Here is a 27,578-nt window from a genome sequence, read left to right on the forward strand (position 1 = left end):
AATCGTCAGCCAAAGTCTCCGGAGGAGAGATGCAGCTCAGAGATGGGACAGCAAACGAGGCATGCTGACCCCTTACAGAGTCTGGCAATACACGGTTTCACAATCATGTCCTAATTACTCTTCCTTTAAGTACCATGGCAGGGGCATAATTACCAGAGATGGTACACGTAGTTATTAATTTTCTTGCTGCTGTGGCCAAATATGTGATGTTAAGTAACTAAAGAAGGAAGTTTGAGCATTCAGTTCGCCTTGGCAGGGTCCACATGGAGGCTGGAGCACAGGTAGCTGGTCACATGGCGTCCACTGTCGGGAAGCAGAGAGAGATAAATGCCCTTGCCTTCTCCTTTCTAGTCAGTTTGGAACCCTAGCCCGAGGAATGTGCGGCTCACATTCAGAGCGGGTCTTCCTTTCTCAGTTAAACGCCTCTGGGAACACCGTCACAAACGTGGTTGGAGTGTGTCTAGTAGAAGATTCCAAATCCAGTCGAGTTGACAGTGAAGAATTAACCATGTGCTTAAATGGGAAGCAGGAGATGCTTGTCTAAAGCACAGACCCTGGACAGTGAGACTCTGGCATGACCCCCAAACGGCTGCACTCAAGCAAGAGAGGTACGGAGAAACAGCAGGTTTGTTTCCAGTGCAGCCTGCTCTGGGCAGGGGCTGCTCACTGACCCCTGAGGAGCTGTCATTTGCACTGTGTAACACAGGAGAAAATGGCCATGCCAGTTGGTGTTGGATATCAAGACCATACCCCCTGGGCAGGTCTGGTCTCCACCCTCTCCCACTGCCACGGGGGTGGGGGGTGGGGCAGGGCTCTGTTAGCACCAAAGCTGATCTGCTGCCCTGTCTGGGGCGTGTTGGGAGAGAATGGCAGTCTGTACAATAGACTCCAGGCTGCTTCTTACCAAATCCTGGGAAAGCGAATAGACACCGGGACCCTCGGATCTTCTTCTGTACCAATGAATCCCTTTAGCAGCCCTATGATTAACACACTAGGCCATCCATGTTCAGGTTCCTTTCTTTCATACAGGGTGGAGAACAGCGTCAGAAGGGAATGGCAAGTTCTAGCTCCAAGCTTCTAGGAACCAGACAGGTTTCCCAGGTATCTGTGTTTCTTTCTTTGCCAGAACCTGGGCCTCTCATTTGTGCTTCCAAGTTGCCGCTCTGGAATTCTAGAGGCCAGGGGCTGAAGGCCAAATCTCTCAATCCAATATGAACCGTTCATATTATTAGGTACAGGGATGATGCTTTGAGTAGGCAAGAATGGTTTTGTTTGCTTGCTTTTTCACCCGAGGAATTGATAAATAGGATGTTTGGGGAGTGTTCTAGGAATATCTCCCAATGACAGCCAGGGTGGTTGTGTCCTGGGTAAAGAGAATCCGAGGAAAGGCTGGAGTTACTGGAGAGTGGTCAATTCATGTTGCTTAGACTTGTGTGTGTGGAAGACTCCTAGTAAGAGAAAGGAAAAAAAAATATTTGTCTCTATGTTTCACACACACACACACACCCACACACACACACAAGCATGCAAGCATGTTAGGGACATAGGGTGCGGTCTACTTGGTGTATATTTTCTCACTCGTGTCTTCTCTTGCCACTTCGCAGAGCCACTTTAAAAAGGTCTGGTCTTACCTATTCAGGGCAGGCTCCAGCAATAGGGTCTCTAAATTTTACCCCCACATTCAGTCAGAGGGATAACCACGTTTGGGGTAACCTGAAATGAAGAGGGATAGCATTTTCCCCCAAGACAGGGTTTTTTGTGTACCTCTGGCTGTCCTGGAATTAGTTCTATAGACCAGAAGGTCTCAGACTCACAGAGATCCACCGGCCCCTGCCTTCCAAGTGCGTGGGGTTTTTGTTTGTTTGGTTGGTTGGTTTTGGTTTTTCGAGACAGGGTATCTCTGTAGCTTTGGAGCCTGTGAACCTCTGACAGGTTTTTAAGGACTATATTTAAGGGCGGTGGCGTTTTCTCCACGGAGGAGGTAGCTCTGGACTTTCTCCCCTCTTGCGGGTGGGGAGGAGGAGAACAAGGCTGCTCTGATCTCTCTAGCCTGCGGCTTAGGCGTGGGCATGAGGCTGCAGTACCGCGCTTGGCCACCGGAGGCAGTAGTGCCCGGCTGCGCGCGCCTCCCCTCCGGTTCACTGTGCGCAGCCGCCCGCGCCGCTCGCCTATTGGCTGCCGCGCGTCGCCGCTGGCGGAAGCTGGGACAGCGCGGTGCCGGGGCTAGACTGCCGCGTCCCCTGCGGTGTCGCCTGCGTCCTCAGTGCTAGCGGAGCCTGGGAGCTGAGGGTCGGAGGCCGGTGTGATGGAGAGACGCAGGATGAACCTGCCCACCGGGCCGGACACGCTATGCTTCGATAAGGACGAGTTCATGAAGGTGAGGGACACCCTCCGCCGAGGAGGCCCCATGCCGAGGCCCTGCGGTTCCCAGGCGCTCCGACGGGTCGCAGGGAACGGGGCCGTCCGGGTTGAGCTTCACTCTGACATGAAGGAGTCACACGCTGCGGCCCAGTAGTGGCCCCGTTTATCAGTCCAAACGGAAGACACTTCGCTGATGGAATTTCAGCCGGAACGGAAGGAGTTTGCCTGTTAGTTGTATCCCTCCACCGCTGTCAGTTAAACAACACCAAAACATGTTTACACGCAATTTTTTTCTGGAGGCAGGGTTTTGAGTTGTAGCCCAGCCGGGTCTTGATCCTCCTGTCTCCCGCCCCCACCCCCTCCCCGAGGATGGAGAGCCGATAGGTTGTGCCGTTTAATGTGTCAAAGTTGAGATTTGAGGGACCACTTCAAAGCTGTTTCCAGGTGAGGGATTTAGAAATTTTGTCCCTTTGGCACCTGAAATAATGAGCAAGTGAGTGTAAGTCTTACAGGATAGTGTGTTTGTGTGCGCGTGCTCGTGACTCTCCTTACGTGGTAATTTTTCCCTCTGACTTAATTGGCCTAGCTCTGTTTTGGTATTTGCATTCAGTTAACATGACAAAATCTCCGAGTTCTTGGTTTTAATCTATATGTGTCTTTACTGTGCCCACATACTTTTTCATGTGTGAGAGGCGTATCTAGAGCCAGGGATGAAGCACCCTTCTATAGTGACGCTGCTGAACCGCTGCAGGAAGTGTAATTTGGAGATGTATTATTTGATGTCTGTGTGTGCTTGGCTTCCTGAGTTTATGTGCACAGTGTGTGCAGCAGTCCTCAGAGGCCAGAAGACTGTTGGGTTCCCTGGAGTTAAGAGTTGCTGCCATGTGGGTGCTGAGTGCTGGGAGGCAAACTCTGGTGCGCTACAAGAGCAGTAAGCACTCTTACCTGCCGCGCCATCTCACCCGCCCCGGTAAATGAGTTCAAATAGGATGCTGGAAAGAATGCTTCAGAAAGCCCCTGTCCCATCCATGACTAAGAGCGACCCCGAACAGATGATAGAAAGCCAGAGGTACATGGTGGGGATAGGTGCCTGGAGAAAGCAAGTTCACCAGGGCATCATGGCCTATTTTGACCTTGGGTGAGAAAACTTAGATGTGTTCACTTCTTAACTCAGGCCTCCTGCATGCCTAGTGCCAGCAGCCTTTCCGCCGTGTTACCTGCTGTGTCTTTCCCATACTGACGTGAGGCCTTTGTTAAATGCAGCATCAGAAAGTAGGTGGCACCAAATGCAAGTCGTGAAACAACATGCAGCAGACTGGGGAATGAATAGCTGGGCTGCTGGCACCTCTGTGCTGTTTCATGCTATCAAACCTCCAAGTGTGTCAAGCAATTTGTCGTTCTGTTAATGTGACCAGTTCAGGCCAAGCGGTGGTGGCCTTTAATCCCAGCAAGGCAGAGAAGCAGGTGGATCTCTGTGAGTTCAAGACCAGCCTGGTCAACAAGAGCTAGTTCCAGGACAGGCTCTAAAGCTACAGAGAAACCCTGTCTTGAAAAAGAAAAGAGAAAAAAAAAATGTGACCAGTTCAGTTGTAGAAGAAACTACATAGAAGAGCTATTCTGTGTGTACTGTTGGTTTTTCTAGGTGGAGCCAGAAGTTAAGGTCCTTTGTTATCTGTGTTTCCTTTAAAGAAACATTTTATGAGTTGGTTTGGTGGCACAAGGGTGGGAGGAGTGCCTGCTATAGATTATGTGTATGCATGAGTATCTTACACAACGTATTTTGCAGAGGCATAGGTTTTTACAAGGTTAGGATATCAGGTACACATTAGAGTTGAGACTACATGAACTACAGTCATTTGTTTGCAAACTCTTCTGAGATTGCCCTGGTGGCAGCCTGCTAATGCAATGGTAGCCATTGTCTTCTCACCCATAGGCATTCATTGACCACCTGCTGTGTGCCAGTTACAGCTCTAAACTTGAAGGAAAGGTGTGGTTTGGCTGTTGAGCCTGGTCAGAGGAAGAATGTGCGGCTCAGAAACTCCTTGTTCCGTGGTAGCTTTCAGACTTACCTGGTGTCCTTCCCCTCCCCCTCTTCCTCGATTTATTTATTTACTTACTTACTTACTTACTTATTTATTTTACATCCTGACCACTGTTTTCCCGCCCTCCACTCCTTCCAATCCCTCTTCCGACCTCCCTTTTACCTCCCTTGCCCCATCTACTCCTTCATTTCTATTCAAAAAAGGACAGGCCTCCCATGGATGAGAAAACATGGCATATCAAGTTGCAGAAAGACTAGGTGACTTGATATTAAGACTGGTCAAGGCAACCCAGCATGAGAAATAGGGTCCCAAAAGCCACTAAAAGGATCAGAGCAGCCCCTGCACCCAGTCTTAGAAAACCCACAAGAAGACAAGCTATACAACTGTAACCTATGTGCAGAGGGCCTGTTCAATCCCATGCAGGTCTCTGTCAGTTGGTTAAGTCTCTGAGCTCCTATGAGCCCAAGTTAGTTAATTCTGTGGGTTTTCTTGTGATGTCCTTGACCACTTTGGCTCCTACAATTTTTCTTCCTCCTCTTCAGCAGGATTCCCTGAGCTCTGTCTACTGCTTGGCTGTGGCTCTCTGCGTCAATTTCCACTTGCTTAATGAAGTCTCTCTGATGACAGTTCTTATATGGTGTCTTAGTTCGGGTTCCTGTTGTTGTGAAGAGACACCATGACCACAGCAACTCCTATAAAGAAAAACATTTAATTTGGGGTCACTTACAGTTTCAGAGGTTTATGTAGTTCATTATCATGGTGGAACATGGCATGCAGGCAGACATGGTGCTGGAAAAGCTGCTGAGAGGCCTGAATCTTGATCCACAGGCAGCAAAAGAAGTGTGTACTAGGCCTAGCATACACATAGGAGACCTCAAAGCCTGCCTCCACAGTGACACACTTCCTCCAGCAAGGTCATACCTGTTGCAACAAGACCACACACCCCCACCCCGAATAGTGCCACTCCCTATGGATCTATGAGGCCATTTTCTTTTTTTTTCTCCTCCCCCCCTCCTCTCTCTCTCTCTCTCTCTCTCACTCTCTCTCTCTCTCTCTCTCTCTCTCTCTCTTCTTCTCTTCTCAGTAGTTTTGGAGCCTGGTCTGGAACTAGCTCCTGTAGACCAGACTGGCCTCGAACGCACAGAGATCCGCCTGTCTCTGCCTCCTGAGTGCTGGGATTAAAGGCGTGCGCCACCACCGCCCAGCCATATGGGGCCATTTTCATTCAAACCAGCACACCAGGTTCTAGTTTTCTGCTCTTTTCTCTACCTCAGCTATCCTCATCACACACAGCTTCTGGCTTGAGAGTTGTCATTGGCAGCTCTCTGTATTTTCACATTGCTGTGACCAAATACCTTACAAAAAGCAACTTGAGGAAGGGTCTATTCCAGCTTACAGTGCGAGGAGTTACAGTCAGTCCGTCGTAGCAGAAGGAAATGGTGGCAGAACTTAATGGTAGCTGCTTGGTCACTTTGGCCCTGTGGTTAGAAGGGAGAGATGAATACCATTGTTGAGCTCGAAACCGCTCCCAGACATGCCCAGTGATGTCTCCAAAGTGACTTCATCCTGCCAATTGACAGCATCAGGCATTACACTCACCTTTCACTCTCAAAATCACAGCGGCTGTCATAGGTCCCACCACTCTCCCCCCGCATGAAGATTTCAGGTTTTTTTCTTTCTTTGCTGTTTATCATAGTCTATTGAAAATTTTATACTGAACATTTAATGCTTAGGAAGTTAAGTGAGGAAAGTTTTTTTTGTTTTGTTTTTAGAAGAGCCTTAACTGAATTGTGTCATTTTCGAAACTTAAGTTCCCTGTAGACTGAGACCGTGAGGAGACTGCCCTTGGCCCTTCTGGGTGCCTCTGTGAGTGGACAGGACCTCTGTCACATCATGTGACCAGAAAGAGCTCTGGGCAGACTGGCCTTGTGGGTCTTTATGTCTCGTAACTTGACTTTCCTGCTCCCCAGGAGGATTTCGACGTGGATCATTTCGTGTCTGACTGCAGGAAGCGTGTGCAGCTGGAGGAGCTGCGAGACGACCTGGAGCTGTATTACAGGCTGCTGAAGACGGCCATGGTGGAGCTCATCAACAAGGACTATGCGGACTTTGTCAACCTCTCCACAAACCTGGTGAGCTTCCCTCATAGTCCCTGCTGCTGGTGGACACGTAGATCCTATTTGTGGGGATTGGCTCTTAAAAGTTCAGCTTTTGGCCGGGTGGTCACGCCTTTAATCCCAGCACTCGGGAGGCAGAGGCAGGTGGATCTCTATGAGTTCGAGGCCAGCCTGACCTACAAGAGCTAGCTCCAGGACAGGCTCCAAAGCTACAGAGAAACCTTGTCTGGAAAACCAAAAAATAAAAAGTGCAGCATTGGAGAAGTCATATTGTTTCAGGCATTCATTAATGTCAGTCACAAAAGAACTGAATTTTCTTTTCTTTTTTCTTTTTCTTTTTTTTTTTTTAGTTCTTGCTCACATAAAACTGTTGTGACCTTATTATTCACTTTGCATTTTTGGTTTTCCTGAGACAGTCTTGCATTTTTGAGGCAGAGTCTCTCTACAGCTATGGTTGTATTGCACTCTGTATGTAGACTAAGATGGCCTGAAACCCAGAGATCCACCTGCCTCTACTTCCCAAGTGCTGGGTTAAAGGTGTGTGCTGTCATGCCTGACTTTTGAAACAGGGTCTTAATCTGTCGTCCTGGTTGTCCTGGAATTTAACTGTGTAGCCTAGGCTGGTCACAAACCTGCAATAGTCCTCTGTCTCCAGGGTGCTGGATTACAGGTGTGCATCACCATGCCCAGTGTGGCTTGATTACTCTTGAGTAGGTATAGGGTGTTAGCTGAGTGTAGTGAAGGGAGGGGCAGCAAGAGGTCATTTTTGTTGGTGCTGACAGGTTCCCAGGAAGCTCCATTGTTAGGCTGTTCTGCCAGTGCAGGTGGCAGCCACTCTCGGTGGGAGCTTACTCACTGGCATGACACACATGCACATGCTAGCAGGAAGCAGAGACAGCACTGATCTCCAGGAGGCCAGCCTTCAGCAATGGTGACCATGCCAGCTACTTCTCAGAACAGTGTAGGAATGCTTGATTTAATACCCTGAGACAGTTCTTTTCATTTGTTGGTTTTCAATCTTGCTCATATTTTATTTTGCTTTTAAATGTTTGTCCAAAGCAACATAGAAAGTGCAACCTCTGGAAATTTTAAGAAACATAGAAATGAATAAACTGTGTTTGTGCTGTGAATGTACTGTAGTTACTAAGAGGGCTGTTCCAGTAGAATCAGAAACTTAGAAAGTTTTGTTTCCGTTGTCTTTAAGTTTGCTTTCCCCCGTGAGTTAGTTAGGTGGGATGCTCTTCATCAGACGCTGGCTTTCCCCCGAGTTAGAGTCAGGTGGGATGCCCTTCATCAGACCCTGGCACCAGCCCGTTGAAAATCATCATTTCCAGGTAACAGTCACTTCTGATTCCAATCTTTAGTTGTTCAACTCGCTCTGGGACTCAGGGTTCAATGGGAAGCACTTGCGCTACCCTAGCACCACAAAAAACCCAAATCATCCCAAGGTAAGTTGTGCGTAAGGAGGCTTTTATGTACTCTGACTTTCGTATTCTCATGGTCTACATGTATAGCCACAATCGTTTCTGTACTCTGCCAACAGTGATCATGGACACTTCGATCGTTATACTGGATAGGACTGATGATTTTGAGCTGTCATGATTTTGCCTCTAGGTCGGCATGGACAAATCCCTCAACCAGCTATCTGTGCCTTTGGGACAATTACGAGAAGAAGTTCTGGTAAGTCAACCCACTCCTCGTAAATAGTTTAGCATAAGCATGATACGCCTGTCTGCTAGGGATCCAGGAATCCTAGTCTGTCGGTTTGTTGTTTTGAGTGGTCAGTAGTTACGGTTCACATCTCCAAAAGAGTCGCAGATAGAGGATTCTGTTTTTAGCATTTGATATTACAGAGTTGAAATAGATGACTTTAAAGTGACTGGATGAGGGGACGGTGGAGTCAGCCTGTTAGTGATCAGTCACTGGGTCAGAGCTGGCATACCTCCTGAGCATTTGCTACTTTATGAGTATTTTCCCAGCTGTATGATGATGTGTGGTTGGGTCCCTAACCGCCCACAGAGCTTTTTAAACCCTGAAGCAATTGAAGGACGATACCAGGTTAACAGAATACCCTCACACAAAGACATGTAATGTTTCTCTGATGCCCTGTGCAGTGTAAGGGAGACACTGGGGTTGAACTTCTGGCCGACTGTTACAGGGAGTATGGTGTCACTGTGCCACTCCGTCCTTGGCCTCCTGGTCCACCCCTCGGTTGTCTCGGGGCCCCTGACTGCCAGGCTCTTTGGCACTGTAGAGCTGTCATATACTTGGTGTTCGTCCCAAGGTGACCTATGTGTGTCACCATGAGTGTGGAAAACCTTAGGCCATGTTTGAACATGTGACAGGTGGACTTGGTTGCATGTGCAGTGTTGGGGAAATGGTGTCAGGTGTTCTTAAGTCAGGAGGCCTATGGCGTTACCTCCTGAGCTGGGCTTTGACCTCACAAGCACTGTGGATGCTGATGTCTTGGTTGTTTTCTGAAGGTCTTCTGAGTCACTCTCCACAGAATGAAGGGGAATGATTCTGTGGTCCACTGCTGGGTTCCACATCCCTGTGACTTTACCTGGAGCTCCTGGAGCTGCATCCTCAGCTTTCTGTGCAGATGAATAGCAACTAACTGTTTTCTGCCTGCGGCCGCTCTCATGCCAGCTTATTCTTCCTTCCTTCGTCACCTCGGACCTCCCTCTGTTCTGCTGTCTGCCTTGTCGCCATACACTACTCACTTTAGCCAGACTCTGCTGGTTTTCCATCCTCAGCCCTGCAGTGGGCCTTTGAGATCCTGAGGTTGGGGATTGAAGCATGCCATAGTTTGGCTTGTTGGTAGCCAGTGTTACAATATTTTGTAGCATTTATTGAATGAGTGAGTTTACTTTTCTGTAGCATTTTTGCGATTTACCCACCTTACTCTAGTTTTCATTGCCTTCATTCCTGATTATCTCCTAGTTGGCCTAATGGAGTAGTTTCTGGTGTGTCTTCTGTTCCTCTGCTCTTCTGGCCTCCTGCTCCTGGCTTCTTGTTTCCTGAGTTTCTCCATTCTTAAGATGCTTTATCCATATTTCTAATGTAGATTCTAGGCTCCTCAAAAAGAAGCTAACACCCACCCCCAATCTCTCCTTCTCTTGAAAAGGAAGCCTGCAGGTACCAGGATGTGCCTCGCCTACTCTGGGCAGGGCTGCCCTCATTCCTTTGGCCTTCTAAGACTCTTCCCTGTGCTTGTGTGCAGATTTTCAGGGTCTGTACCATAGCTTTACATACACAGATACTAACATACACAGGCTTTGATTGTCTTTTCTCCATGTCAGCTGTGGTGTCCTGTGCTATCTTTTTTGGCACTTAATCTGCCATGACCTTGGCTTTGTATATCACTGTGTCTGCATATTTTGGGTGCCTCACACTGATTCTGTCTCATGCTTTGTAATCTTGGTTGCTGTCTGAATATTGACCTGGGTACTGAGTCTTATAAAATAGAATTAAATGTGTCACTTTTATAATGTTGCACTTCATTTTTGCAAAAACATTTTCTTTATTATTCTCAAGAGTCTTAGGTCGTCTGTCAGTGAAGGAATTCTGGCAGTAGATGAACGAATGTCTAAGCAAGAAGATATTAGGAAGAAAAAGGTATGCTGTGGTGTCTACTCCTAAACCTTGGCTCAGTCTAGTGCCTTTTCAGCACTGCGGGACATGTGGTTTTTCTCTGGGTACTCTGCTGAATGGAGCACAATGACATCAGTATCTCTGTGCAGCCCTTAAGAGATGCTCTGTGAATAAGGAGAGAGGAGCAGCAATAATATTTTAAAGTGATATGTTACATGCCACAAACACCCCTCCCAGCTTCTCATGTTCGTCAACTAGGACTTCTTGACGGAAGACGAAATTGGACAAAAGTGCCTGCGTGGTCACTGGATTAAATACACAAATAGTAGCACCCCCAGTGAAGCTCAGCAAGCATGCCATTTGCTCTCAGCACCGAGGGTGTTCTCTTGCACTTTGAAAGTCGGAAGCTCAGTATCTGCCAACAGCCCAGTGTTGTGGGGAGCCTGGTGTCATCCTTCTGTACCACGTGTCTCTCTTTGTCGCTGTGTGGACTTTTGCAATAAGTGTCTTTAATGAACTGATACTTGGGTGTGTAGGTGTGCTGTGCTCATGCAGTTAAAGAAGATGAGTATACTGGAAATGAGAAACATGAAAATGTATGAAGAAAATAAGTATAAGGGCTGGCAAGATAGCTTGCCATCTTATTTTGTGTTATTTACTATATTCTTATGATAGAATTTTGAAATTTCACTGTAGGAAAGCCAGAATTGAGTTCACGTACTTGGGAATTCAGGACTGTGTAAGGATATTTAAGATGTATAGTGTGGTTCATTGCCTCTCACCATCCTGACAACTGCTTTCTCTTTGTTTTTATTTGACATCCTCTTTACAGATGAGTGTGTTGAGACTTATACAGGTTATTCGATCAGTTGAGAAAATTGAAAAAATCCTAAACTCCCAGAGTTGTAAAGATACACCTTCCCTAGAAGCAAGCAGGTGAGTGTTTTCACTAAGTACTTCACATCTAGGCTGAAACTTTTTTGAGTGAGATTCATTTTTGGAAAACAAGGAAAGAATATCTGTGTCTGGTTTACTGTTTCTAAAAGTGACTCAGCCAGGTGTGGTGACACGTGCCTCTAATCCCAGCACTTGGGAGATAGGTGCAAGGTGACTGGTCCTTCCAGCCTGTTCTCTGCCAGCACCTGCCTCCTGCCAGCACCCTTCCTGGCTACCTGCTATGCTGCCCCTCCTCTCATCCCAGCTCAATTCAGGGTGCAATCTCAAAACTGTAACCCTAACACACACCCTGATAAGCTATCATGTAGCCTTGCCAGGGATACTGCACTGTCAGCAGCACACGAACTTTTGCAGCCTCGGACTGGGATTGTTCTGACCCCACCAAAGCCTCTCCAGCCATTCTTCAGACATATGCACCCATAGAGTGAGAAACTGACTCTCTTGTTTTTTCCCCACTCTCTCCAAGGCAGAAGAGATCCACCGTTTGCTCTTTCCCCTATCTTCCCTTTCTCATCTCTGGAACCTATGCTCCGTTACCCTGGTGCCCCCTTGGACTCTTGGCAGAGCAGTTCTCAGTGTTCGCTCATCTCCCCACGTGCGCTCCTGGAACTGCGGGCTGGTGCTGTGTCATGACTGCATCTGCTTCCTCTCGCTTTCTGCTCTCTGCCAAATTTAGGCCTGGCCTCCCACCCTTTCAGCGCATGACTCTGCCATATGATCCTCATTCTGGAAATTCAAATCCCCAAGCCTCCCTTCCTCACTTCTACATTCTCCAGAGCCATGGCTCCCACAGCTGCAGGGTCCAGACTCCCTGTCCATCTTACTGACGGCCTTTCTTTCCCGTCACCTCCCTTTGACTGTCCAGTTCACTTAACGTGTTTCAGAGCCACTCAAGACATGCATAAGGTGTGGAAAGGGGGGGACACTGCTAAATGGAAGCAGAAGCTAAAGTCGGGGGGGGGGCTCATTTGTGACATTCACTCTGTCATCTTGGATAGTAGCTGATCTCTCCTGCCCTTGAAAGTTTCGTGCAGTTGTGCATCAAAATGTGCAGACAAGACACACAGAAGTTACCTCCCCCTCCCTTCTGCTGTCAGGCTTGCAGACACCTACCAGGAACAGAAGCTATGGAGTCCTTTTCCTGTCAGATTGTAAGGTTGCTGGCATCAGGGTCAGTCCTCACTACCATGTCAACTCCTGGGTAGGCTCCCAACAAAGGTGCCAGGTAGTGCCCTAGGGAAGAGTGGGCCTCCAGCTGCCCTGGTGATGAGCTACACCTGTGACATTGTGCCGCCTTTGCTCAGGATCACCTCTGGGAGCTTCGCTTAGCTTAGATCAGTACTTGTCGCTATAGCAAAGGGAAGGCAAGGGCAAATCAGTGAGTAGTTAGGCTGAGGGGTGCTGAGACACTAGACATAAACAATCCCAGGCTTCAGGAGAAGAGCTGTAGACACTAAAGACAGGAGCATCTTCAGGGCAGCTTTCACCTCCACTCTGAACTACTTTTGATTGGACAGTCCAGGGCCCGGCATTCCAATGACCTCATTATGATGCTTTCCTGTATCCTTATGCTAGGGACATTTTTTTTAAGATTTATTTATTTATTATCTACCCAGTATCTACCTGCAGGCCATAAGAGGGCACTATATTTCATTATGGATAGTTAGGAGCTACCGTGCGGTTGCTGGGAATTGATCTCAGGACCTCTGGACGAGGAGCAAGTGCTCTTAAACTCTGAACCATCTCTCCAGCCCCTGCTAGGGACTTTTTTCCTAGCTCACCATTCCGCCAGTAAAATAACGTATTTCTCCTTTGCTGTTTTCCTCCTTGAGTGACAGTGGTACTCTACAGCGTGTTTTAGGGAACAGGTGCTTGCATTGTATTTTATGCCTTCTTCCTAGGACCTCCAGCATATAGAGAGTGCTCTTTCAGCCGTTGGTAACATAACTTTAAACTACTATTTAAATAGGAAGGTATTTAAGAGATTTATTTATTGCTACTAGAAGGCCAACTTTATTAAAACTGACAAAGGTATTTGCCATTCAGGAAGTGTCGGGTATTTCAGAAGAAGAGAGATGAACAAGTAAAGAAGAGAAGGTTCAGGGATCACAGGAGGAGAGAGACACACAGGCAAAGCAGGGACAGTGAGGGCAGTTGGGAGCGAGCCTTAGAGAAGGTGGGGGCACGTGGCATCCTGTGAGCCTGTGGTCCTGGGGCATGCAACCCAGCAGCACCTGTCACATACACTTTGCCAGTGGTCCAGTGCAGCTGGAATGGTCTGGGAATGCCATTTGGAGGAGACAAACAGATGGCACAAAGATTGATCTTGACCTTGTGACCACATGGCCACTGTCTCAGCGCCCGAGCACTACAGTGTGGACCCACAGGTGCCATGCTCTCTGGGGAGTCAACAGCCTCGCAATTAAACTCTCTGCTTATTGTTTTTCCCAGCCCTCTCTTGACTGGACAGGTTTTGGAGAGAATTGCTACAGAATTTAACCAGCTTCAGTTTCATGCTGTGCAAAGCAAAGGCATGCCCCTTTTGGACAAAGTGAGACCCGTAAGTGTGGGTTGGGGCTGGGCTTTGGGTTGCAGAGAATCTTGGTCAGTGGTTATCAGCATGCCTGGCACTGACTACGAATTATAGGGTGTTGACCCTAGGTTGGGGTTTTGGTTTGAGGACTACTATTTTCCAAGTGTCATTCACTACAGACTTTGTGAAAAGACTCTAAGTTGTAAGAGTAACACTCTAAATCTGATACCATATGGCACAGATAACATTGAATTTTCCCAGATCCCTAGACTGAGGTTTTTTTTTCCTTTCTCTTTTTTTCCTTTTAAAAACAACCATTTAGTCTCTGTGTGCATGCCTGAATGTCTGTGTGTTTGCAGATGTCTATAGAGGCCGGAAGAGGGTGTCAAGTCTCCTGGAACTGGAATTAGAGGTGACTATAAGTCATTCACTGTGGGTGCTGGGAACTGAACTCAGGGGCAGCAAGTGCTCTTTACGGCTGAGCCATTTCACCAGCCCCTTGGCTGAACTTTAAATCTATAATGTCTATCAGAAACCAATTTACCTTGTAGCTTCAGAGGAAAATGACATTTTCTCATTCTGACTGTCTCTTTGTAAACTCTTCTTTGCTGAGCCAGTGGTCTACTTGGAGAAAGGTCATGAGAGGAGATAGGCTATTGCCCCAGGCAAGGTCCCCCTTTTAAATGTCCACACACTGCCTATAGTGGGGTCAGGTACCAGCGTGTGTACAGCCATTTGAAGTTGGAAAGCATTGTGATGGGAACTTTCTGATGGCTTCCCACAGCGCATAGCTGGCATTACAGCAATGTTGCAGCAGTCTCTAGAAGGCCTTCTGCTGGAAGGTTTGCAGACCTCAAATGTGGACATCATCCGGCACTGCCTGCGTACCTATGCCACTATTGACAAGACGCGGGATGCAGAAGCTCTGGTTGGCCAAGTCCTGGTAAAGCCGTATGTTGATGAGGTGTGTGCTTCTGGTGTAGGGAGCTTCTCCAGAGCCATGCTGTGTTGCCTTCGCTTTGTGTCAGGTAGAGATGGATACATCAGAGATTCGAGGAGCTTGTTGCTGCATGCTAGCTAGGAGAGGGTCCTGCTGCACGGTTGGTAACTGGAACTAAGTGCATTCTGGTGGGTGCTCATGATATAGTTTGAATATGCCTTCTTATCTGGGGCTAATTTTCCCCAGGAAGAAAGCATGGGTCAAAACATTTTAGCTCTGTTAAAGTGACGAATCAGCCCCAGTTAAGTCACTAGAAAACAGCCACTGGTCTTACAGGTGGATAGACAAGCAGACAACTGGTCCAGCACCCGCGGAGTCCAGAGCAGTGAGGCGTGGAGAAGGGAAAGCAGACGGTGTCCACAGCTCTTTAGGAAGACATTGGCCAAGGCTTAAGGAAAGAGGAGGAATTGTCAGGGTTCAGAAGGTGGGAATCAGAGATGCAGGAGTTTCATGTCAAGCTCTGACTGTGGGACACTTAGACAAGTGTCCTCCACCCGTTGGATTAGCTGTCAGGTAGGAGCTGTGTGCTCTGCTGGGAATTGTCGGCATTTGTGATGGCAGGTGTTTGTCCCTGGGGTCGGGGAGGGCTGTTCTGCAGCCTGCTACTGTACATCTTTGAAATTAATTGTAGAGATTAATTTTAATCCTGAACAAGCTTAGATTTGTTAAAGTAAGTTTTCAGTTTCCCACGTTTTTATCTTGTTACACTCTGTGACTGTCTGTAGAGGAAGAGAACAAACTGTTCTGGCATTTACCAGTAAATGGATATTTCAGTTACAGATCCCAGCCTGTGCCTTTCACTGAGCTCAGTCTTCAGTGCTGCAGTAAAGAAGCATTTGAAGTTTGTGGGTACATCGAGTGTATTAGTTTGCTTTCTATTGCTGTGGTAAAACACCATGACCAAAATTAACTTGGGAAGAATGGGTTTATTTTAGCTTGCAATTCTAGAGGGATAGAGCTTATAATGGCAGAGAGGACTTTTGCATGTTGGCAAAAGCAGAAATCTTGGTGGTCACATTTTTATCCACATACAGGAAGCAGCAAGCAGGAACAGGAAGTATGGTAAACCCATCCATAGTGAAGTACTTCCTCACAAGGCTCTACCTCTGGGAACCAAGTATTCAACCATGAGTCTAAAGACATTTCTCATTTGAAGATAGCATTAAGTGAATTATGGCCCCCTGACCTTTAAAACTTATAATTTCTGTTATATTTTGAATTTGAACCTTATAACCAAAAATAAAATATTAAAATTAAATAAATTTTTATTTGTCTGCCTTCTGCCCACCTTAACTAAGCCTACTAGTGATAGAAGAGGCCAGGGTCAGGCTGTGAGGAACTGCAATGGACCCTTTGCTCTAATCTAGACCTGTTCTGGAGGAAGCAGGTTCTTCAGTCTCAGGCCAGTCTCTGCCCCTAGCCTCCTTCCTACCCACATCAAGTCAGGGCTGTATAGCTGAACATAGCAACTGATTCTGAATGTGACCAGTATGGCTTTACTATTTAGAAAAAATACAGCTAACCTGGGCTTGGTAAGAACTCCTCTACCTCCAGCACTGTGGAGGTAGAGGCAGGCGAATCTCTGAGTTTGAGGCCAACTAATTTCTTAGTAAGTTCAAGTCAAGCTGTACAATAAGACTGTCTCAAAAAAAAAAAAACAAAACAAAACAAAAAACAGCTGAACAGAAGAGTGGCCCAAGTTTAACCCTCCCACCTTTGTAGTATCTAGTTCATGGTTTTCTTTTAAATGCCATTTTAAAACAGTTTCCATTGTTGTAGGTGATCGTTGAACAGTTTGTTAAGTCTCATCCCAACGGCCTTCAGCTCATGTATAACAAACTCTTGGAATTCGTTCCCCACCACTGCCGCCTTCTCCGGGAGGTCACAGGAGGAGCTGTGTCGAGGTAAGTTCAAGGGTTCAGCCTGAGCTGCTCCCCAGGGCTGGCTTAGTGAGCATGTCCATTGTGAGCCTAGTGTGCTGCTGCTGGAGGACAGGGCCTGGATGCACGCGCTACAGTGAAGCCAGCACTCAGGCTGCTTCTCTGTTGGAGCCCTCCGTTTCCTTTCTGAGCTCCTCTCCCCAACTCCAGTTTAAACTGAAAGTGCTCATGGTCCAACTCTCATTCCATATACAAAACAAGCCATTTCTGGTTTTATGATGCTGGTCTTAAACCCTGAGACAGATATTGGGGTTCACCCTGAAGATGAGAAAAGCAAAAAAGCCAGCCACTGACTCTTACCTCCTTCGCCAGACCAGAATAGAGATCCTGCCTCCAGGAATCCTCAGAATGAGATTGAGCTGCGAGCTGTCTCCTCCTGTTTTATATTCCTCTCTAGGGCTGGGATTAAAGGCATGTACCACCACCACCGCCTGGCCTCTGTAGCTAACTAGTGTGGCTACTGGTGTTAAAGGTGTGTGCCACCACTGCTTGCTCTGTATGACTGACCAGTGTGGCTGCTTTACTCTCTGATCTTCAGGCAAGCCTTATTTATTAAAATACAAAAGAAATATCAATATACCCTATACATGCAAAGTGTACATTCTCCCATTCAGCTACTCCCCAGTGTCCAGCGTTCATGTTGGCAAGTTTTAGACTGATCCTAAGACTGTCCTCAGTGCTCCTTCTTTTGATCAGTTTTCGTTCTTCAATAAATATCCATTTGCTCTCACCATTGCCATCTGACCATTCTTCTGTTGTCTAACTCAGTAGGACCTGAGCAGGTTTCCAGGTCTCAGATCTGCATCCTGACTGAACCTTCTCCCCTGTTCTCAGGACTTCTCAGTGCTTGTAGGGAGGGTGCAGCCTCCTGGCACAATGGAGGAGACCCTTCACTGTCTGGTTCTGCACTGCTAGCTGACCTCTTTCATACAGAAACCTCTTTGTAAGCTTAAGTGTGTGGTCTTATCTCGGAGCTAAATTTGCAGATTAGAAATCTAGTACCTAGTTCAGACACTACAAAACAAAGCACACACACATTAACTAAGCATCCTCTTATCTCAAGATCTGGAACCACGATTTTGCATGAAATGTCATAGAATTTCAGAACCGAATACATTCTTAAGAGTGTGGAAGCAGAGTGCTTTAGGAACAGATAGGATAGTAAACTTGCATGCTCACAGTAAGTGTCTTTCCTGTGATACGAAACTGCTGGTTTTGAGACCATGTCTTGTGGCCCAGGCTAGCCTGGAATTTGTAATTCTTCTGTCTCAACCGCATGAGTGCTGAAAAGGCAGACCGGTGCCACTATGCCTGCCTTTAGGCTGCTATTTCCCAAGTGGCCTGTGAGTGGGAGAGTTGTGTCGACTTTGTGCAGTGGCTGTGCCTCCTCCCTAACAGGATCATGGAGGAGGTGGCGGGAGTCAGGGTCAATGTAACACTGAGACCCAGAAGTGATATTGAAATAATCTAGACACAAAGTATAATCTTTAAAACAATCAAAACAAGATTTAGGCTGAGGGCCTTTATTTAAACACAGCGCAGTAAGTAGAGGGTAGGGTAAGCTGACTGATCTTGGCTCTTACCCACAGTGAGAAAGGCACTATCGTTCCTGGCTATGATTTCTTGGTGAACTCTGTGTGGCCAGAAATAGTTCGAGGACTAGAGGAAAAGCTACCCTCGCTCTTCAATCCAGGGAACCCTGACGCCTTTCATGAGGTAATGCCTTGTTATCTTGGTTCTTAAATGTTCTCTAGCCTAGGAAAAGTCACATTTTCATTGTCAGAGTTTTGGGCTTTGGGTCAATGAAAAACAAACCTGTGATAGTTGAGCAAGTTTTTGTTGAACTCAAACTGTTTCTTTCAAGTGTGGATATGATACTTGGAGGAATAAGAATGCTCTCATTTCATTTTAAGATTTTATTTCTATTTCTGTGTGTGCGGAGGGGATGGGTGTGTGCATTTGAGTGCAATATCCAGAAGGCAGATCACCTAGAGCTGGAGTTGGAGGTGATTGTAAGCCTCGTGATGTAGTGCTAGGAATCAAACTTGGGTACTCTACAAGAACAGTATGCAATTGACTGGAGGGATGGCTCAATGGTTAAGAGCACTGGTGGAGGCTCTTCCTCATTTCCTTTTAAATGACTTCTGCTTGTGGAGTGTGGAGAGGAGCTGATGAATTATGCTGCTTAATCTCCTGTCTGTGATCTCATGCGGAGGTCAGGGCTGCCCTGGAACCGGAGTGCGTCATTTAAAAAGCCCTGGACTTGTAGTGTGACACCTGGGCTTCATGTGGGCTTTTCCCTATGAGTCCTGGGGACTATCACAGAGCCACGCTGGGCATGGCTGAACTCTCATGGGGTGGGAGGTTAGGAGGAAAGCTGCCTAAGGTCAGTAGCGCTAGCCTGAGTCCGTGTTGAGCTTTACTGTCTTGCTTGTGGTTGTAAGCATATGCTGCTGACTCTGTCTAGCTTGCTGACAGAGAAAATCCCACCATTTCTTCTTGTTCTAGAAATACACTGTGAGCATGGATTTTGTACAGAGGTTTGAACGGCAGTGTGGATCCCAGGCCAGTGTGAAGCGACTCCGAGCACACCCTGCCTATCACAGCTTCAACAATAAGTGGAACCTGCCTGTTTATTTTCAGCTAAGGTCAGTCACTGCACAACATCCTGCCCTTGTAAATAGATTTTTTTTTTCATGTTTGAGGCATAGTCTTGCTATGTGACTTGGGCTGGCCTTAAAATCATGATCCTCTAGCCTCAGCCTCCCAATTCCTGGGGTTATAGGTGCCTATCACATTCAGCTGACTAGCATTTGCTAGTTAACTAATATTTTAAAATTATTAAGACTTTTAAATTTGGGGGGAGGGGATAGTACTCTAGTCAGTAGTTTTCTACAGGTGGGAGAATTAAAGTGAAGATGTCCGTACGTCATTGATGCTGAACTACCAAGAAAGCGTGTGTTTCTGATAGTAGGAGAGAAACTGGAGTTGGAGTAAGCTGGACTCCAGGCCTGGCTTCATTGCCACTGTCTCTGGTTTTGTGATGAAGAGCACTGAAGGTGCTGGACGGCGGTCACTGTCCTTTCAGTCACCATCTGCCCCAGTCCTGGGCCTATGCTCGGTGTCTGAAGAGCAGGTGGTTATTTTCTCTCCTCTGTGATTTTTGTAACCTTTGTTCCCTGATCTGGAAGACAGTGAGACTTTCCTTCCAGATCTCATGATCTGTCTTCATATCAACAAGCAAGTCTGTAGAATGCTGAGAAATTCAGACAAGTCCTCAGAAGCTTGTTGCCCCAAGAAGCAAACAGAAGAGCTGCCATTTCTGTGTATCCTGAGGCAGGCAGGGCAGGTCCTGCCCAGACTACCATGGCTGGGGCTTGGTGAAGCACATAGGCTTTCGTATTTGGGGGGCCAGGAGCTTCACAGGTTGTGATGTCGAGCTCTGAAGAGAATTGCTGAGTAGAAACAACAAGAAGCAGTTCCCCTAATTGTGAGAGCCGCGCACCTGGTTATTGTTGAAGAGCAAAATTACAACGCCCTGAGCCAGGTGTTCCTTGTCACCCAGGCCCTGAGCTTGCTCTCCATTTCCCACAGTCACTTCCTCAGAAAGAAATGAAGCGTTGCTAAAGTGAGACGCAGGGTCTGCGCTGATGCAGTTCTGGGAGCTTCAGTAGAGCCAGGGTGGGACACCCCCGAGTCCAGGGTAGGACTTAAACAGCATGGCACCGTTCCCATGAGCAGGACTGGACCAGAGAGACAGTGCTGAGTACCCAGTGCTCCGATAGCCTGGGTCTCAACACAGACTGCGTTAGGTCCCCCAGCCACCCAAGCCTGCCTTCCCACAGGCCGCTTAGCCCTACCCACGGCTCCAGTTCACAGAGCCAAAACCATGCTGAAACTCAGCCTGTCCCTGCAGAAACTTACACTGTCCTCAGCTTTCCAAGCGTTTGAAGGATTACTTGTAAACTGTATGATCTGCAGTTTCAGTGTTATACTCAAATTATAAATGCAGCTGTTCTGGTTTAGTTGTTCTTCCATCCGAGAAATAATGCGAGGAAGATTTCGCGGGTGTTTATTCTGCTAACATGGCTGAGGTCAGAGTGACCCTATCACCACAGATACTCAGGGTCGTTTAAAACAAGCCTGAGTCAGGACGTGGTGGCCCACATATACCTGTCACTTAGCACTTGGGTGCCGGGGAGAAGATTCCAGACTGGACTGCTCTGGGAGACCCTGTCTCAAAAAATCAAAAACCACAAAAGCTGAGGCCTAGGATAGGATTCTGGTGTTCAGGCATTTTCCTGAGGTGTGTGGATCAGTGTGAGCCGCTGCACCTGACATGCTCTGCGGGCCCCCTCAGGAAAAGGCAGCCCCGCCCACAGCCTTTCTCGTGAGCACTTTGCAAGCTGCTTGCTCCTGAGACCTCTACCTGTCTGCTTGACATTGGCCTAGGCGGGCACGCTGGAGAGTAGTTGTGTGGTCCGTCCCTAATGAAACAAGTAAGGCACACGTGACCCAGACAGCTCAGATTGTATAGAGGAGTGCTGGCCCTTCAAAGTGAAGTTTCTGGAATGTGCTCCCAGAACATTCTTGTGAGTGTATGATTTGTAGTTCCTTCTATGATGTGGAATCATGATATGAAGGCTCAGGTATCTTCACCCTGTTTATTCCCTGTTCTCAGAGCTGCATGTCCATGGGTTTTCTTTGCCTCGTGCTGTGATCCTTCGAGCAGAGAGAAGGCATCCCCCTCTACTCCAGGCTGCCCCAGGTGTCATTTTGTAAGAGTGCTCTTACTTTACATCGTGATTCCTGTAGATGATGATGCTCGGGGAGGAGTGGAGGCGGAGTCTCCCCCAAACCCAAATGTTAGAGTCTAGATGTCTTTCCTCTCCTACTGAGATCCCTTGGGTAGTGACACTCTAGTGTATCTGAAGGCCGCACATGGCTGCTCAGAGTTCACCATGGACCATGGCGGTCAGCAGCTTTGCAAGGCACTGGCCTTTCTAAGGCAGTTATGCCTGCTGTCTTGGGCCTTTCTTTCTGAATTGTGTTCTTGGCTGATCAGCAGATGTACCGCTGCCCTGTGGAGTGCTCGCCGTCAGGGAGCACTTTCCATTGTTGCTGTGAGTTGTCATAAGTGTCCACATAACTTGGGGCCCCGTGCTTTACCCAGGTTGTTAAACAGCCTGTTTTCTTGTCTAACATCATGCTGTGTTTGGTACTGTCTTCTGCCCCACTGGCTACCACAGCCATGCACATCCTTCTTGGGCCTCTTAGATAGTTTCAGCTTTCCATGTGGACAGCGGAGCCAGGCCCTGAGGCTCTACATCAGGCTCCTTTCCTGTGCTTTGTGTAGATTTTGAAAGATGCTGTGGGCTGTGGCAGAGTTCTAGGGCCTAGTGTATGCTGCTGCCACCCGCAGCCCTTCTCTAGGCCTCACACTTGGGGCTGCTTCCTGGCTGCTCCCTGAAGCTCTCACTACTTCTCCTCTGCTCTGTGACTTTTCTCTGCGTTGCCAAGGCCGGCCTGTTGTAGGCCGTTTCCATGGAATGATTCTAAAAGTGTCTCTTGGATGAGCCCGTCTTGAGCATAGCCAGAGCTCCCTGTCAGTGGGGAGTTAGCAAGGACACGGATGTGCAGAGGCTGCTGCACTAGGAACAGTGCCCATGGAAGCAGCCAGTTGTCAGGCCGTAGGCCAGCTTCCTTCTGCAGTCAGGAACACGCTGTCTCCGTTAGTGTTTGGACGCTGGAGACTGACTGTCATCAGGATGTAGGGAGCAGGAAGGTCACCAGAGGCAGAAAGGCATGTTCAGTGAGCCCAGGGTTGACTGGGACCTTGGAAATCTCCCTTAAGTGATAAACACAGGTGCAAAGCCAGCTTTCCTGTGTCTTACTATGGGACGTTTCTTCACAGTGGTGTTGCTGATATAGGGGTTTAGACAGCACTGTATGGCCTTGAAGTGTTACTACGAAGTGGAACTTAAGGGATCCTCTTAATAAGGCTTGGATGATGTGCATTTGAGACTAGCTGCAAATAGCAGAGACCCTACAGAATAGTGGCTTAGTCAAGAAGTTTGTTTCTTACACAGTAAAAAGAAAAAGATGTCTTGGACATCCTTGAGAATATCGGGTGTCAGTGGGCAAGGGACAGCATTTGCAGAGCCGGCAACACTGATCCGTGTCCTTCTTTCCCAGGTTTAGAGAAGTGGCAGGATCCTTAGAAGCATCTTTCGCAGATGGGCTGGAAGAAGCCCCAGGTAACCTTAGAATGGAAACAGCAGGTGTCCCTAAAGGGGTGAGCTGAGCTCACCAGCCAGCTCAACCCTGGTCCTGGGAGTGGTTCTGCCTTTTCTTGTCATACAGTAAGTTGTGCTGTAAGGACACTGGCTTAACATCTTTTTTTTTTTTTTTAAATAGTAAATGAAATAAGACTTTTTTTTCCATGCTGTTGAACCCACGACCCCATAGCATGCTGGGCAAGGGCTCATAGGCTGAATTCTCAGAAACTTCTTTCTTTGTGCAACAGAAAGAAAACAGCCTTTTGGTTCATTGAATTTCTTGCTTTAGAGACTTCATGAAAAGGGATGCTTTACAAAGTTCTAAATTGACCTTTTCTATCCTGATTGCAGCATGTCAGGGCTACACCCCTGTGTGTGATCACTGTCCACTCCAGACTCTGTGACTAGCACCCTTGAGGTTGGGCGCATCCAGTGTGGAATGCTGTTGATTCAGCCAGCTGTCTGTAGACTTTGGCATTTCACCTTCCTTCCGGTCCCAGCCCAGCCGTGTGAAGGCTGTACGTGGGTTGCATGCTCCTGTCCCTTCCTGAGAAGGACTTAGTTGGAGCACAACCTAGGCCTCCTGGGATCCTGGGCAGATGGCAGACTCATGACACCCCATTCTTGATAGCCACTGAGATACATGGTATTTCTGTGTCATACAGGGTCCTGATTCTGCTGCTGAAGTGCCTACTCCAACAGCCAGGTCTATCCTGAAACCTCTTGTTGGGTTGTGGAGTTGTTTCAGTTCATCTCCGGAGAAATAGTTAGTCATAAGGGATTGACCTCCTCTGTGTGGATAGTAGCTGTGTTGAGGTAGGGAAAGACAGGATAAAAACTGAAATTTAAGCCTTGTAAGCTGCCACATACCATTGTGTGTGTGCTGCTGTGGTATAAAGTACCCACTAAAAGATAATTCAGTGCAGTGTTTGATGCTGTGACTCCCATGCCTGGGAAACAGTGTCAGGTGAGTTACCAAACACATCACACCAAAAACACATGATCTTGTGCTGTTCTAGCATCTCTGTGGCCAGGAGACCACAGCATGGCCTGTGTTTTACTTTGAGTTGTATGCTGATGGCAGCTCTAACCTAATGATACACCCTGGGGCCATTGTTTTTCTTTAGATGGAAGTCCATATTGCCTGTTGGCTTCTCACAGAACCTGGAGCAGCCTGGAGAAATGCTGGTCCAGCGAGATGTTCCTGCCTTTGTTAGCACACCGTCTGTGGAGGCTCACTCTGCAGATTTTGGCCCGGTTCTCCGTGTTCATCAGTGAGGTTAGTAACACTCAGCACTGGTGGAGCTTAGAGTGGCGTGTGCCTAACACCCATCCGTAGGATATTCGAGGTGTCCCATGATGTCAGGTCCAGCTGTGGGTCCCTGGCCACATGATCGTGAGAAGTTCCACCTAATAAGTTTATTTCTCAAAATCAGACTAAAGCACCTCAGAAATAAAATGAAAAATATTCAAAATAAAAGTAAATAGGTTTAAAATTTAAATAGTCGTATGATCACCAAAGTAAAAGTAATTACCCTCCATTTTAGGATCTCCTTTATCTTCTTCTGCCAGTCAAATGTATTAACTCTTCATACACAGTGAAGGCCAGAGCTTTGTCCCCAGGAGGTCGGTACTACTAAGAACTGGGCACCAGCTTTAGGTCCTTGCAGACCTCAGTCTTCAGAGCCACCTCAGGGACACGCTCAGTGACAGAACACAAGCCAGGCCTCGTGGTGCAGGAATCTATAAACGGGGAAGTACACCACAAAGAAGGCAGTACCGTGTCGGGCGCACCCCACTGTCTGGAGCCGCAGAGGTCCAGTCAGCTCTGCCAGCCTTTGCCCTGTGTACCCGGAATGTCGGGCACCTTGCTGTTCTTCTGTAATTTGACAAAATGGCTTTTGTTTGTGGCTGTGGTGAGGGTTTATTTCTGAGCTGAAGTGCTAAGTGGGATGGGAGCTCTGTGAAAGTCAGAGCCTCTCTCTCTCTCTCTCTCTCTCTCTCTCTCTCTCTCTCTCTCTCCTCCCTCCCATCTGCTCACAGACTTCCTCAGACTGCCCTGCCCCACTGGCTGTCTTCTGAGACAGCCAAGAACAGCAATTCCAAGGAGAGCAGGGCCAACCCCTGTCTGGGACAGATATGCTCTCCTTCTCTTGGTGTTGGGCACACACTCTGCAGACAGCTAGTGTGTGTACAGATCCTGAGCATGCACAGATGCCCTGGGTCTCAGAGTCGGTGAGTGAGCCTTGAAATCTCTTCCCAGCTTTCTGGCAGGCCCGTTTCTAATGAAAACACCAAGGAGACTAAAAAACCTTTGGCTGGCAGCAAAGACCCTTCCGAAGACCAAGGAAACCATCCTTCAGAAGCACAGGCAGTGTCCATTTCCAGCACTCAGCTGTTGTATGTCGTCTCAGACCTGGAGAGGCTTCAGGAATGGGTGAGCTTCACTACACTGGCAGATGCATGGGTCTGTAAGCTGTGGGATCATGGGTACCCAGCAAGGACGTCCGCCCTAGTGGACATTTCCCTACTTGTCCTCTCCACAGTCAGCCTCTGAGTGTCTTATCTTTGCTTCCTGGTGGGTAGCCTGACCACCCAGCACCGCCAGGCTCCGCTTCCCTGTCCCCAGCTCAGCTCTGCTGGGTCATGGCCTGTGGTGAACCGGCTTTAATGTGTAGTTTATTGCCCCAAATGTGTGAGAGTTGATACATGGAAAGTTCCCCGTCTGTTTTCTTTGTCGACCCCATGTTTAGCTCTCAGTATTCAGAGAACTTTATGGGACACACATAGAGATTTTGCCCTCAAGTAGATTTTACTCTCCACAGTTTATATTCTGAGTGATTGAATAAGTGCATTGTCTTTTCTGAGGACACATGGTCTATTTATTATGAGCAGTTTGGGTGTCGTGGAGAGCTGTAAAATGAGAAATGAGTTTCTGCTTTTTCTTTGCAAACTTCAGTGGCCCCGTGCTGTGCACTCCTGTACTCAGAGCGTGACTCCCCCTTGATGGGAGCTTTGACCTGCAAGTTCTGGCGTAGGTTTCAGCACTGGTTAGTCACATCAGAGCTTGTGGGTGAAAAGCTGCTTGTTCTGCTTGAAAGAAGAAACTAGGGTCCAAAATGTGTGTTTCAGCTTCCAGAACTCCTGAAGATAGTCAAGCCAAAACTTGAAATGATCGGCTTTAAGAATTTTTCATCTATCTCAGGTAAAAAAAAATAACTCAGACTCAGATTCTTTGAATAAGAAATAACAAAGTAAAATGCCATAGACTGCGGAGAATATTTAAACTAACATCTGGACTCCATTTGTAAATCCTTAGTTCTTGAGCTTCTATAAATGAGGTCCTTGTTTTATACATTGATATGACTTATTAGTGCACTCTAAATGCCATGGTCACATTTTAATGGAGCTTACCTAGGCTGGACCAGTGACTCAATCCAGCTGCCCTGTGTCCACAGCGGCCTTGGAAGACTCTCAGAGTTCCTTGTCTGCCCACGTGCCAGCTCTGAGCAGCAGGATTGTCCAGGACCTGAGTGAATCTTGCTTCAGTTATCTGAAGAGTGCCCTGGAGGTCCCCAGGCTCTACCGCAGAACCAATAAGGTCAGTGTCACTTCTGGAGAGAGCTTTGTGCTGTGGGGCCAGGGAGATGCCCCTGGTCTTAGCAGGGGCACAGCAGGTCTTAGGGTGGTCTGAGTTAAGGGGCTCCGAAGGGTCAGGAGCCAGCTGCCAGCACAACCTGCAATGTGCACTGGGGCCTGTGCACTTTGGGTCTTAAAGAAAAGTACTTTTTTGTATGTGGAATCCTGACTGGCTTGCAACTCACTATATAAACCAGGATGGCCTCAGCTCCACGGCGATTGGTTTGCCTCTGTATAGTACCACAGCTGGCTGGAAAAGTACTTTCTTTAAAAAATAAAGCAATTAAAATGTTTATTTAGATTTTACTTGATGTGTATATGTGCCGTGTGCCTGCCTATAGGATCCCCTGGAACTGGGGTTACAGATGGTTGTGAGCCATCACATGGGCACTAAGAGTCAAGCCTGGGTCCTCTACAAGAGCAACAAGTGTTCTGAACTGCTGATCCTTTTTTCCAGCCCCAGGAAACCATTTAACTTTTCTAAGTCCTATTTATGTAAAAATTTATTTTTGTCTTCATATAGTCACAAAAATTTTTAATTTTTCTTACTCCTGCAAATTGTTATTGGAAGTACCTGATTTTACTTGTTCTTTCAGTGAAAACAATAGAAAGAATGACATTAAGAATGTGTTAGGGGCCATTGAGATAGCTAGTTCAGGGGTGAGGGGGCTTACTGCCAGACTGACAATCCTGAATTCCATCCCTGGGTCCTCCCTGTGTGCCCTGACACAAACACCTCCACCTATAATAAATTAAGAACTCAATAGAAAAAGATTATTTTAGTGTGTCCTCGGGGCTAGGTGGAGCTCAGTGGTATCTAGTGTTTACTAGCATGTCCAAGATCCTGGGTTCACCCCAGCACCAAGAAAGAAAAGGTTGTGGCGCTCATAAGACAGAAGAGAGGTGCATGCTGGCTGGTGTCAGAGACTTTTCTTAGGTCCTGTCGAAGAGTCATCTGAGGGAAGATCCGTTGCGTTCTCACTCGTTCTTGCTCTCACATGGCTGGTGTTCCCTCTGGTTGTCTTCCACAGTTGTGGTTAAGGTTTAAACTTAGTTTAGTGCCTTGTAGTTTATTTAATACCCCAAACCTGGGAATTATAACAGTGGCCTGTGGCCT

The 27,578-nt window shown here is 47.5% G+C and overlaps 1 protein-coding gene across 2 annotated transcripts in view; it reads left to right on the forward strand.

Annotated features, from left to right (window-relative positions):
- The first annotated feature begins 411 nt into the window (after window positions 1–411).
- The window catches only part of Cog2 (component of oligomeric golgi complex 2), a 30,856-nt gene continuing 3,689 nt past the window's right edge, over window positions 412–27,578 (forward strand). The window contains exons 1-16 of one of the 2 annotated variants that reach the window (XM_087900589.1): window positions 412–608; window positions 1,030–1,101; window positions 6,374–6,535; window positions 8,135–8,200; window positions 10,058–10,138; window positions 10,947–11,050; window positions 13,523–13,631; window positions 14,389–14,568; window positions 16,384–16,508; window positions 18,134–18,260; window positions 19,053–19,192; window positions 22,740–22,801; window positions 23,950–24,101; window positions 25,086–25,259; window positions 25,955–26,027; window positions 26,281–26,423. In XM_087900589.1, the coding sequence (XP_087756715.1) occupies window positions 1,054–1,101; window positions 6,374–6,535; window positions 8,135–8,200; window positions 10,058–10,138; window positions 10,947–11,050; window positions 13,523–13,631; window positions 14,389–14,568; window positions 16,384–16,508; window positions 18,134–18,260; window positions 19,053–19,192; window positions 22,740–22,801; window positions 23,950–24,101; window positions 25,086–25,259; window positions 25,955–26,027; window positions 26,281–26,423 (1,746 nt within the window). In that variant the 5' untranslated portion in view covers window positions 412–608; window positions 1,030–1,053. Of the gene's footprint in view, window positions 609–1,029; window positions 1,102–2,194; window positions 2,378–6,373; window positions 6,536–8,134; window positions 8,201–10,057; window positions 10,139–10,946; window positions 11,051–13,522; window positions 13,632–14,388; window positions 14,569–16,383; window positions 16,509–18,133; window positions 18,261–19,052; window positions 19,193–22,739; window positions 22,802–23,949; window positions 24,102–25,085; window positions 25,260–25,954; window positions 26,028–26,280; window positions 26,424–27,578 lie in introns of those variants that run through there. The other variant, XM_048450218.3, reaches the window with a different exon arrangement.

Source organism: Myodes glareolus, chromosome 22, assembly GCF_982192425.1.
Source record: "Myodes glareolus chromosome 22, mMyoGla1.1, whole genome shotgun sequence".
Taxonomy (NCBI): Eukaryota; Metazoa; Chordata; class Mammalia; order Rodentia; family Cricetidae; genus Myodes; species Myodes glareolus.